We start from the raw sequence: 13,270 nt of genomic DNA on the forward strand, positions 1-13,270 counted from the left end.
ACATAAAAGTAGGACTCACTTGTCCCATTTTCAAATTCTCTATAACCAATTTAGGGAGTGTGCTTCAGAGTACTTAGGGGACTACTGTGCGATCAGATAAGGTGTTTGCTTGACAGCTAGCTTCCCAGAGGAAAGCCTTGATTGACCTACCTGAAACTTCCCATACAAGACTTTTCACACTAACAGAATGGGCGAAAATGCTTGTGCCCTGGATCTTGGCAGAACTTCATGCCCCAAGCCATTCACTGCTAGCTAAGCTTATCAATAGGAATCAAAAAATGACTTAGTTCTACATATATTGTAAAATGCATTATTACATATGGGAAGGAGCTTGGTTTCTTTCTAACAGTGGAGAAAACGCACAGTTGGCAGGGAAGCAATTTTTTTAATTTCCAACTCAAACTTCCATTGAATTAAAAATAATCCCTTTAAAACTTAAAAATTACCCCTTAAAAAAGCTCCTTGTGAAGTACTTGGTTCTTTTTGCCACTGCATGGTACAGGGAATGTTGTCTGACTTTATACACCACTCAATCACATACGCCTTCACAGATGCATTGGGTGCAGTCCACTCCACCCAAAGCTGTTTGTCCTTGGGAAATGCTCGAACATTCTTTACAGGTCGAAGACCTACAAAAGACAAGGGGCACAATTAGCGGAGTACCCTGGGAATGGTACAAGTCAAAGAATTAACAAAAAGGCATTTTGTCAGCTGAATATTCATTCCTCAGGATCACAAAGTTTTGCTTTTCAAATTGGTCTCCGGTATTCAAATAGGTATCAGTGGGGAGCAGAGTGTATTAATAGATGAGATTTCACCTGGTTTAGTGAGAACAAAAAACCTGCCAAGAACAGTGGAGCCATTTTATGTTGTTATCCCTCACAGTACAAATTATTTGGTCCCCATTTATCTCTCATTGAGCCAGGCTCTGTGACATAACACAAAATGATTGGACCACCCTGCAGAATATGATAAGGGGCTCTGAACTCACAGAAGTTAATTGGTAATGGGCTGAATGAGGGCTCCCTGAAGGGGTGAGGGTCCCCCCCAAGTGTTTAGGGCCTACCTGCGCCACAGGGGCCTGTGTTACACCCCTGACCAGGTCCAAGTCCTGCTTTCTATCCCAATAAATGTAGCAATTATAATACTGCTCTGAAGCATTCAAGCAGTCTGGGGCTCCTCTTGAGGTACTTGGGCTGTAAACACGTATTAGGAAAGGATTCTGACTTTGTGTCTGCGACCATTTACATTTTTTAAATTATGTACTCATACAGACTTCTCATTATTCATTAATTAGATAACATTTCTATCTTTAAATCCTGATGAGATTTAATTGTCAGACAATCTGAATACAGTTGATCTGTTTGTAAAAATAAAGGTTAAATGTACAAGGTTCAAATAAAGTAAGACGCTCCCCGGGATACGCACCTCTAGAGTTGCTTGCACTGATATGTAAGACAGACTTTGGAGATTCACCAGCACTATTGTAGGCAGTCAGGTTTATATCGTAGGCATCGTTTGTGAGCATAAGATCAAGATTTGTACTAGTTGTATTGTGTATCTCCATGGAACGTGTTATTCGTCTTGTGACTATTATTCTGTACCCCAACACTGCACCATTGGCATCAGAGCGCTCCAGTTCCTGAAACAAAAATTAATTTCACATTGCTTTGAAAATTAACAGTGTTGACTATAGAGAGTAACTTTCATAGTTTGATTTTTTTGTCCTTAAATTCCCTTAAACTTCCTTGGTTGACATGTCAATACAGTTAACACTTTTATAGCCTTTGCACCCTAAACATACAACACGTGTCTAAGCCCTGATGATTCTGCTCACTTGCGGCTAGAGGTATTTCATTTTGTTCTCTACTAATGTGAAGGTATGTACTTAGATAATGAAAGCTGTTCACCACTGATATTTCTAACACATTGATAAATTAATGTCTTCACTGCTGTGCATCAATAGATGCTGCATAGACTGGGATTCCAACGCATGTAAGGCTTCATCACAGCAGCTTCTTGCCAATAAAAGAGCACAGTAAGGCAGAAAGATTAGCAGACATGCCGAGGAGCATGGGAAAGTACTGACGAAAACATAAACCATTGTAGGAAGCTGTCTCTGTATATACTATACCAAAGTGAGGCCGGTGGAACCCCCAAAGGTAGGCAGAAGTAAAAGTAGAGAACACCTTACTCTCTATTTGTGGTAGTGTGGGCGAGCAGTAAGGCTGTATCAGAGGGTAGCATTAAGCATTTGTAGTACACAATCAATCAGCAAATGATATCACACACTCAAAGACTGAACTTCAGACCAATTGGTTTTGGATAAAAATATTCTTTTAGTTATTTTATTTCCTAGAACCAAGCAAGCCTGGCACAGGTAAGTGATAAGTACTTTGCAGTAATAATACAGTTTGTAAACAGTTTTTATTGCAGTGGTATATATACTTTTGGTTTGATTGCGTAGAACTACTAGTAATGCAATGCTTTTAAATATTGTACATATACTTTGTATTGGCTTTTCAATAGAATGTCAAGTAGATTACGTTACAGATTACTTTTCTTACACAGCGCAGTATACCTGGATACTGCACTGGGACATTTCCTGTAAACAGGTAAGTAAAAGCGTTTTTTTTTTTTTTTTTTTTTTACAGTTTTAGAAACTTTTATAGATTTTCCAACTCCACACTTCACTTTTCACAGAAAAACAGTCAATGTTATCCTATGGACGAAAATAGGATTATCGGTTCAAAGGTAAGTATTCGGTTGTGGGAGTTGGTATTCTGGGGTAGGCTCAGGGGTCCCCCAGGGTCAAGCATGCACCCTTGTTACACCCTCAGCGGCACTAGGGCGGCCGAGTGCTGAGGGCCAATTTGATCCAATGGGGGATAGGGGCCTCCAGTTGGTGGCTGCTTACGAGCAGGCCACAAGGTTGTGGGAGCAAGGCTCCTGGTCTTAAGCTCAGGACAAATTGGGGTTCAAGCCAGCACAAAAGGTGCACCCTCAGCAGCACTGGGATGGCCGGGTGCAGAGTGCTGTTTTGGCATTGGGCGTCCTGTAGCTTTCAATGGGGAGTCTCCGGTTTGCAAACACACTGCAGGCTCGGGGACGAAGGTCTGCTGGGTGCGACCACCACTTGTGGAAGTAAGTTGGGGTGCTGCGGGTTGGTTAGACACCGTCGGTTGGGCCACCCAAGGCCGTGGGGAGTCGGGTGCAGGGGTGACTTTTACGATTGGATCTTCTTACCAGCTCCTGGTCGTGGTTGGGGGGATCTTCGGATTAGAGGCTGCAGGCATCGGTTTGAGGCAGGTCAGGGATCACTGGATGTCGTGTCTGGATCACCGGGGAGACCTCCTAGTGGTGTTGGGCCACTCCAACTCAGGCCGTGGGCGTCGGGTGCAGAGTAGTGCACAGTCGCGGATCTTGACAGAGCTGGAGTCTGTTGGTGAACAAATCAGGTGTTCACGGGAAACAGAGTCTTTTTTTCGAAGGCAGGGCCTGTCCTCGGGGTTCTTGAGGCTGCTGGACACATCGGAGTGTTGCTTCTGCAGGTTCGAGGTAGGGACAGGCCGGGGAGTGCTAGGTACAAGTCAGTGGGCATCCTCCTCTCCTTAGCTTCGGCACGGCTGTTTGTTCCTTATTCTTCTTTTCATCTCGTAGTTTCTTGTCTGAGGAAGCGCGGTTCAGAGGTGCCCCTAAAATACTAGATTTAAGGGCTTTACAGGTAGGTAAAAGGTTGGGACCAATGGGTCTCTTCCTTGGGGTGGGTACACTCCCTATTATGCCACCCTTCAGTGGAAGGTGGACATAAGCCTCACCCTAGTTGGCTGGTTCTCGCAACTGCAAGATGGAGGGGACTGAGAGTTGTGCTTTACCCCCCCCCCCTACCGGTGGTGTTCCTCGCCTGGTTTTCCCGCCCAAAGTGGGGGTCAGACCAGTGGTCCCCAGTTGTTATTAGCAGCAAAAGCCTGGGAAAGCTCTCAAAGGTGGCAAGCCTTTGAAGCTTCCCCTTTGTGGACCCTTTCCATCCAAGGGGAGGAGGCTTGGAACCTCGTCCGAGGATGTGCATTGTTTCACAAACCCGAGAGCAGCAGGGTCTCAACCCAGAGGTCCAGAAACATGTCTGGTGGTGGCAGCTGAAAGCAGCCACTCAGCCTGGACACTAGTGGGCATCTCTAAGATGCCCTTTGTGTGCATTTTTAATTAAATCCCGCACTGGCATCAGTGTGGGTTTAATGTGCTGAGAAGTTTGCTACCAAAATTCTCAGTTTTCAGTGCAGCCATTATGGTACTGTGGATTTCGTAATGACAAAATCCCAGTACCATATACTGTTAATGGCAGCACTGCACGTACAACGTCTAAGAATTGACGTAGACACTGTAGGGGTACAGGGCTCATGCACCTGTACCCTCACCACTGGTATAGTGCATCCAACGAGCGGGTTGACAGATCTGTGCCAGGACAGTGGGCTGTAGGCATGGCACACAGGGCTGTGTGCCAGATCGACTCTTCACTGTGTTCTGCACCAAAACACGCCACCTGCAAAGGCAGTGTGTGAGTGTAAAAGTACAGGGCCTCTAAGTGTGGCACAATAAGTGCTGCAGCCATTAGACGCCTTCTCTGGTCACAGTGCCCTGGGTACCTGTGGTACCATTTACCAGGGACCGACCTGTGGGCAGAGAGTGCCAATTAGGTTTGGTCTCCAATGCAGTTTTAGGGAAAGATCATAGGCCCTGGATACCTGATTGGCAGGATCCCACGGCACACTCAGTCAAAGCACATCAGCACTTCAGCAAAAAGTGAGGACAACCAAGCATACTAGATATTCACTTCCCTCATTATCAAGTAAAGCCCATTTGAAGGCACTGGAAAGAAAAAAGGGATACACAATGCAGGATCTTTACTAACTTGAAATAGGGACATAATTTACACCATGACACTCCAGGATTGATATAATTAAAAATAATTGTTCTTTTCAAAGAATAGAATGACAAATGATTTTACATTTAAAAAAAAACATTTTATTGGCATTTTCTGTATTTACGTACATTACAGCAGTAATGATGGCATTGTTATACACAAGAAAAGAAAAATCTCTCTCGTAGCCTCAGAGTCGATGATGGGTCTAAGGGACAAGTGGTGGGGTAGTGTCAGCACCCATACGAGCCAGTCTTTGTTGTATGCCGAGATGTTAGGCGTGCTCTCCCTGCTAGCACAATGTCATAGGGGTGGTATGCCAGCAGTAATAAAAACTTAAACAAACCTGGGGTATAGAACTGGGGTGCACTGTGTCTTTTTATTGCTACCATTTGGGGGTAGTCGCCTGATTGAGGCTTTGTGACAGGGTGGCTAGTTAGGCATGCACAGGTGGGAGAAGGGGGGGGGGAGGGAAAGTGCCGGAGATCACCCCTATATAGAAGTAGTTACGGTCCGCTCACGGCTGTCAGTTGCGACCGGCTGGGTGACCCGGCCCTCTGCAAGTCATCCCGGGCTGTCGCAGGGGCCTCAAGTGCCCCCGGGGAACCTGTAGGTTGGGACTCCAGCGTCGTCAGTGTTGCTTGTGTGAAGGAGTCGAGTAACATGGCCCATGGCATAGAAATTGGATGTTTACGAATTCTCTTAACCTCTTCTGTGCGGAATATTCCCTCTTCAGCTGCGCCCCACTTCTTAACGGCACCCACCCATGCCGCTAGAGGAGGCCCCCCGGTGTTTTCCAATGCATAGTGATGCATCGCTTAGCAAGGAGGAAAAACAAGGACGCAGAGTGTATTTCCACCTTCATGTTTTTGCGGCGTTTGCAGATTCCAAGGGAGCTAGCTTCCCATGTGTATAGGTCTGGGAGACCCATGACCATCCTAAGTGTGCTGTTGACTGTGTCCCAGTAGCTGTGGAGCGTCGGGCAATCCCATAGCATGTGCTGGAATGAGGCATTAGGCTCCAGGCATCTGGGACAGGTGAAGGAACCTCCGGGAAAGTACTTTTGTTACTTTTCGGGGGTAAGATATGCCTGGTGTAATATATGCAGCTGGATGTTTTTAAAACGATAGATACGGGACCCTTTTTTTAGTGAATTCTAATGCCCGAGTCCACTCCCTATCGTGAAGCGGCCTACGGAAGTCTGTTTCCCATTTCTCCCGGAGGGGTGAAAGGGTGGGTTGCTTAAGGGACCGTATGGCTTTATATATCCATGTAACTAAGTGTCGCCCGGGACCCATCTGTAATACAGCGGTACAAAAGGGGGTGGTGATGGACGGAGCATCTGAAGCAATCAAACACTCACACCCAGTCAACAGATCCGGGTTTAATCCATCACCGTTCTTTAGCCCACTCTGCCACCCCAGTTCAGACATGGCCATATGCAAATCAGTCTGACCCTGTGCCTCATGGGAACAGTCCAGCCCGAACTGCCAAGCCATGCCTTCCCTCGACCGGAAACAAGCTTCCAAGGACCAGTTTCTGGAATTTCAGCCGTCTTCAGCCCGGCTTGCTTGAATCCAGTGGCAAAGTGAGCAAGGGACTCACGTTTGAGCATACCCTGCCAACTTATGGCGAACAAAGCGGTACAAAAGGGGGTGGTGATGGACTACTTTGCCACTGGATTCAAGCAAGCCGGGCTGAAGACGATCTCTTACATCATAAAAGTTTGTTTTTCTACCATTTAACCCTATAAATTAAATAAGCATTAGCAAAGCCAATAGGCCTGGTCATATTTAGTCATAGTGCTTCTTCTCTGAATAGGGAGTTTGTGTGTCATCGAGTGGCAGGGTGAAAGTAAAGGGTTGGAGAAATTTTTGAGTGAATGAATGCGTGAGTGAGTGACTGTGTGCTTAAATATGCCCTTTCTTCAGTAGTTGACTGGGGGCTAGATGGATGGCTAGATGAACGGGTGGTGAATTAATTGATTAATGCGTGCCTGGATGGACAGGTTTCAACAATCTTCAATACTGAGGCATCAGAGAGCAGTAAACCGTAGGATTTCCCCAGGCAAGGATCCTCAAAAACAGAGCATGTTAAGCTGTGGGATAGGCCTCCCGTAGAAGGGGGTATAAATGGTGTCATCGGAGTGCCAGGTTCGAGCCAAGAGGAGCATTTAGAAGCTGTTGGGGAGCACAGACAATCATAATGCTGAAAAAATGCTGTGATTTCAGTGAAAGAAAACAAAGTGGCCTAGAGCCATTCTGTGATGGGCTATCAGTAACTTCTTGTTCCAGTCATATCCGACAAAAACAACAAAACACCAATGCTGATGCACAATTCTAACCTTATAACCGGTGCATTGAAATGAAACAATGTCACCATAAACCTCTTTTTCCGTTTGATTTAATCAAAATGTATTCTAGAAATCACATATATGAATCAACAACAAACAATAACATACAATTTAAACAAGTGAGAATACCAACAGAATTTATAGTGGAACTGGCCAGTTTTGCTATGAAAAAGAACTACTTTAACTTCAATGGAGAATTTCATTTTCAAATAAAAGGAGTAGCTATGGGGTGTCCATCATTCACCTCAGAGCTGGCAGTGCTCTATATGTCTAGATATGAGGACAAATTAATCTACAACAACAACCCCTTTGTGCAGTTCATTGGGAGTTGGGTTTGATTCATAGACAACATTTTTATGGTGTGGACGGGAGATGAGGAACAACTTCTTTCGTTTCATGGCTGGTTAAACAGCAGGACAGCCGATATAAAATTCAGTATGAACCATTCTAACCAAAAAATGCAATTTCTGGATATGGAAGTGTATGCAGCAGACGAAGGTCTGGTTACAACCTTATTCAAGAGAACAACAGATAGGAATAAAGCACTACACTTCACTAGCAACCACCCAACAAGTCTTAAAGAAAATTTGCCGTACAGCCAATTTTTACGTATAAGGCGGAATTGCTCTTTTAAAGACGAATACATCCTACATGCCAACATGTAAAAGGTTGAAAAAAGGTGATCCATCAAAATTGGCACTTGGTAAAAAATCTAGATCAGTCTTTGACTTCAGCCCCACTTTTTGCTTATAAAAAAGACAGGAGTATTGCAAATCAAGTAGTCAGAGCCGCGTTACCAAAACAAAGGCGAGTACCCTCTGTGATTTCATAGGCCTGCCCCCAGTGTCGGGCCATCATAAATGTGGCTCATGCATATGTTGTGAATCAACCCTTGAGGGGAATTTGTTCTCTCATAATTCAATTAATTGGAAACATGAGACTTTTTCGAACTGCACGTCCAAAAACGTGGTATATGGGGTACTTAGCCCCTGCATGAAGTTGTACATAGGCAAAACAAATCAGGAACTCAGGTACAGACTTCCCAACACAAATCAAGGATCCGGAAAAATGTCCAAACTGCACCATTAGTGAACCATTGGAGGTTGAACGCACATACTAAGAAGGAATTGAGATGGACAGTAATTTCAAAGACAGAGCAAAATTGTAGAGGTGGTGATTTGGATCTCAAACTAATACAACAAGAAGCAATGCTGATTGTGAAATTCAATATAGCAGTAGATGGATTGAACGAATTCTCAGATACAAACTGTGAGGCATCAGTCGTACACAGCAAATGTATTTATCAGGTTTGCTTTCATTAGATCTGCAGAGACATCAGAAACTGTTTCTCCGAGCCACTTCCATTCCCCCTGGTTTTGCACAATTCATCAATTTTATTTCACGTAAGGGTCTAGCGTGCCTGGCAGGCCGGCACACTGTGCAAGTATGTTTAACAACAAAAGACTGTGATAAAATCGGTTTCATTGAAGGCTCTATTAAGCCTACACTACAACTTCCATAGTTCAGTGGGAGTACGCTCAACTGGAGCTCCCGCTGTCATTTAAATCATCTCCGCTTCCGTTAGCGGTCACCGCTAAGCTCCCTGGCGGTCTCCGCTATGCTCCCATGCGACCCGGGAAGACTGACATTGCGCCAGAAAAGTCTTGTTTTAAAGGTAAGAATCAAGCACAATTGGAACCGTTGCTTATGAGAGGCCATTAGAAACATGCAAGTTGCTTCAAGAATATGCGAGCGAGATTATGTTACGTGCCCCGAACTAGAGTTTGTTCTCAAAGCGCGAAGTAGAGCAATTGGTAAAATTCAGCATTCATATTACAGGAAAACGTGAAGCGAGGCGCATTAAATTCAAACTAAATGAAGAACCCGCGGTCTGAAAATTAACTGAAAACAGGTACAGGCTACACTCTCTCCCTACCTGGGCATCACATTGCAGTGCAATACCCTTCTTGAAATTAATGGGCAATTCTTGTTGCTTGTGTTTTTCTTGTGGCACCTAGGATTCACGCCTGGAAATATAAGATGTGATTTTGACCTTCCGGCTTTCAACTGATTGCCGATAAAAAAGTAATAAAACTTTTGAATAATACACACAGAGTAGATTGGACTGACAATACTAGGTACTGGTGATTCATGACTGATATGGTATGATTGTCTCTGCAGGAGTATACTATTGACTGGGGTTTGAGAGTACAGCAGGGATCGGCTGATCTCGCAGTATAGAATAAGGTAAGCAAATTTCTTGAGAGGAGGCAATTAGAGATAGGGGTGCCTCTTTGGAATATGGTCAATAACTAAGACACAGTTCTTCTGCGTTTTCCAGCTTTTGGGTCCTGAAGAGAACCCCGTATGTGGAACCCCGTATGTTTGAAACGCGTTGACTTTTTTGTGGCCAATCAAGTATTCAAATTAGTGTCAAAAACTGAAAGTTTTGTATTTTGAGAATTGTATTCTGTTTGGCTATTGCGTACATTGGATTTATTTTTTGTAGTTGTATAACTATTAAATATTGAAAGGAGGGATGGGTATGGGTGTGCTGGTATGTGAGGGGAGTGTAATGAATGTATGATTGAATAGGCTGACAGAGAGGGGTGTATTGAGGGTGTGTAAAAGAGAAGTGTGTATGGGTGAAAGGATGCTATAAAAAAAAGAGTGTGGGTAATGGGAGCTTGGTTTTTTAAAAACTTTTAAATTGTATGTAACTTTTGGTTGTTGATTCATATTGGTGATTCCTAGAATACATTTTGATTAAATCAAATGGAAAAAGAGGTTTATGGTGAAGTTGTTTCATTTCAATACACCGGGTGTAAGGTTAAAATTGTGCATCAGCATTGGCGTTTTGTTGTTTTTGTTGGAACAGGGCTCAGCCGTGCTGATTAAGAGCCCAAACCCTCCTTTGTTTTTTGGCCAGTCATATCCTGGCCAGAAGTCAGTGCCAAAGAAGCAGTGCTTCAAATAATCACCAAGTCTTCTCCATCATTTCTGATAAAGGATCACCCTGTAGGCACTTTTAGGGAAACCAGTTTGCCAATATGTGTTGTCAATCTTCTTGGAGTTTGTTTTTAAAAGGGATAACAGAACTTTACTGAACTTAGGTGAAATATTTGATTTACTGAATATATTGACGGGGGGGGGGGGGGGGAGGTACCCTCCAGGGCAGGCAGCAGTGTTTCTGTAAAATTCTGTCCCAAGAGTAGCTGAGGACATGCGTGAAGCCAGGCAGCATGAGAAGAAGCTGCAGTTGGAGCTTGCAAAACGCAGAAGAGAAAGATAAATGGGCCATGAAGCAAGGAAAGACACTTTTAGCTCAGTAGTTGAGCTTAAATGAGCTGGATTTCAAGGCCAAGTCCAGTACAGATGGTGGCAGCGAAAGTACTATGTCCAGTACTGAAGAAAAGATTCACACACCAGAGAATTGGTTTCTGATTTCAAGGAGGGAGGCGACACACACCAGTGGGCTCACGCATATGAGGTAGCTCCAGAGGTGCGCGGGGTCCCTGAGGTGGATTGGGGATCTGGCACAGGAAGTCATACCTCTGAACTGGTGGGAGAATTGTGCCGGATGGTTGCCACAAGTTTCTTCACAGTTCTGGATTCTGAGGGTACCTCTCCGCAGTGCAGGGTACAGGGGCGGGGGGCAGGGTGAGGGATTGCCCACCACTGTCTAGCCTAAGGGTACAGGCCCTCGGCTGGAGGACCAGTCTCAGGATGCCACCCCTAAACTGGTGGGAGGGAGAGTAGACAAAGTGTGGCAGTCACCTGGGTCTACCCCCCACTCTGAAAAACCACAGAGGTTAGACAGCCCTGAAAAGCCAGGGGCCTGGCTCTTGTCACTTACCGTGGTGGACCGAGTTGCCCTTGGGTTGGGGACAGCAGTCACACCCCGGGACTGGAATGGGCCACACCACTGTGTTGGCCACGGTGGTACTGTCTGCCTATTGGGTGGGAGACATCTGTGAGCATAGTGGGGTTAGGTGCTGCACAGATGGCATCTACAGTTGTGTATAAGGATTCCCCATTGGTTAGATTAGTTGGCCTTGAGAGTATGGACGGAGGAATACTACTGGGTTCAGAGAGGCGTAGAACTGGAACGTGGCCCTGCTGTTGCGGGCCAGGGTCCTTGTTCTATCACCCTAAGCAGGGAAGTCCATCAAGGCATTGATTAGTCTGCCTTGGCTTTAGGCTGGAAGTGGTTGTGTTGGACCTGGCCCTTTTTGCAGGGTTAATTCCAAACTTTTTACAGCCTTCCTCTTATTTTTTTCTGGCCTGTTTTGTTGTTTTTAGGGCTTTGTGCACTTTACTACTGCTAACCAGTGCTAAAGTGCATATGTAATCTGTAAAGTGCACCAGGTGTGCCCCGGGCATGTAATTCAAATGCTACTAGTGGGCCTCCAGCACTGATTGTGCCACCCACATGAGTAGCTCTGCAACCGGTTTCAGGTCTGCCACTGCGGTGTCTGTGAGGGTAGTTGTAAACTGCCATGTTGACTTGGCAAGTGCACCCACTTGCCAGGCCCAAACCTTCCCTTTTACTACATGTAAGGTAGGTCCAAGGTAGCCCCATGGGCAGGGTGCAGTGTATTTAAAAGGTAGGAAATTGACTGGTGTGTTTTACATGTCCTGATAGTGGAATACTGCCAATTTTGTGTTTCACTATTGCAAGGGCTATCTCTCCCATAGGTTATCATTGAAGCTGCCTTGCAACCTCTTACAAGAGTAACTTCCAACTGGGAAGACAGAGAGATTTGGGATCTGGGGTCCCTGAACTCACAATTAAAAAAATATATCTTTTAGAGAAGTTAGTTTTTAAATTGCGTGTTTGAAAATACCAATTTTAGAAAGTGAGCATTTTCTTGCTTTACCATTCTGGGACTTTAGCTCATTGATAGTAAATCCCTATGATTTCAGGAGTTCATTCATCATCTGAAGCTGGTCTACTAATGTGTGTTGAGCGTGCCTTTGGTAGCCAGTCACACATGGGAATACATATCCTCCCAAACCTCTGAAGATGTGCAGCAATCACCTCCATCACTTTCATACTTTCTTAAACACCTAAAGGGCTGAGGTAAGGCTGAAGGGGAGTATAGTGATTTGAAAGTGTTCTCGCCCCACACCTAACTGCAGATAACAACTATGGAAATGCAGGACAGGTATATGGAAATATGAGCACTGCAAGTCCAAGGACACCATCCAGTCTCCTGGGTGCAGCGCTAACATGATTTAAGCCCATGAGTACATTCTAAATGTGTCCTTCCTGAAAAGCCATTCAGCCAGCTGAGGACCAAAATAGGCCTGAAGCCTCCTTCGGGTCAAAGGAGGTAACATGAGTAGCATACTTCTACCTTCTCCGGGTCCAGCAACTGTTCATCAGCACCCCTGGACAACAGAAGAATAACTTTCTGTATTAGAATTGCGGTGTGCTCTTATAAAAGCCACGTCAGAGTGGGAGGGAAGTGGGGTGAAGGGCAGGGCTAAGCCCCATTGAACAATTTGTAAGACCCACCTGTCTGACATGACGAATCTCCAACTAAGGTGGACCATGTCACCTATGGGCCATACATGAGCCTGAGAGGGTAAACTAAATCAGCTTGATAACAGCTACAGCATGGTAGGAAGAATTGGAGAATTGCTATCCCTGCTGGAATGAAAGGTGTCTGCTGGTGCCACATCCGTGGCCTAGAAAAGACTTGTTTGGCTGTTGAGATGATACACGCTGGTATTGTCTGTAAGCTAGTCCCCTGGAATAGTCTGACTTTTCTGTATTGATCAAGAACTTGCTTACCACATGCCAATTGTCCTAAGATCGCCCTGTGGTTTGACTATCCCTGAATCATTCTAGAGATAAATCATTCCTTTCTACAAATAGCCTGGAGCTGTTGAAGGGCATGTTCATTAAGGACAGCTGTACGCCTCAGAAAACCCAGGCATGGCTTCTGAGTGTGACACCAGTGCCAATAGCTCTGTGAAGGAAGTCTGTAGTG

At 45.0% G+C, this 13,270-nt stretch overlaps 1 protein-coding gene across 3 annotated transcripts in view; it reads right to left on the minus strand.

Annotated features, from left to right (window-relative positions):
• The window catches only part of IL6ST (interleukin 6 cytokine family signal transducer), a 564,825-nt gene that overhangs the window by 125,352 nt on the left and 426,203 nt on the right, over positions 1-13,270 (minus strand). For all 3 annotated transcript variants that reach the window (XM_078675107.1, XM_078675108.1, XM_078675106.1), the window contains 2 exons: positions 1,429-1,642; positions 447-629 (listed from right to left, as the gene is read on the minus strand). In XM_078675107.1, the coding sequence (XP_078531233.1) occupies positions 447-629; positions 1,429-1,642 (397 nt within the window). The remainder of the gene's footprint in view (positions 1-446; positions 630-1,428; positions 1,643-13,270) is intronic.

The sequence above is a fragment of the Lissotriton helveticus genome, chromosome 2_1 (assembly GCF_964261635.1).
Source record: "Lissotriton helveticus chromosome 2_1, aLisHel1.1, whole genome shotgun sequence".
Taxonomy (NCBI): domain Eukaryota; kingdom Metazoa; phylum Chordata; class Amphibia; order Caudata; family Salamandridae; genus Lissotriton; species Lissotriton helveticus.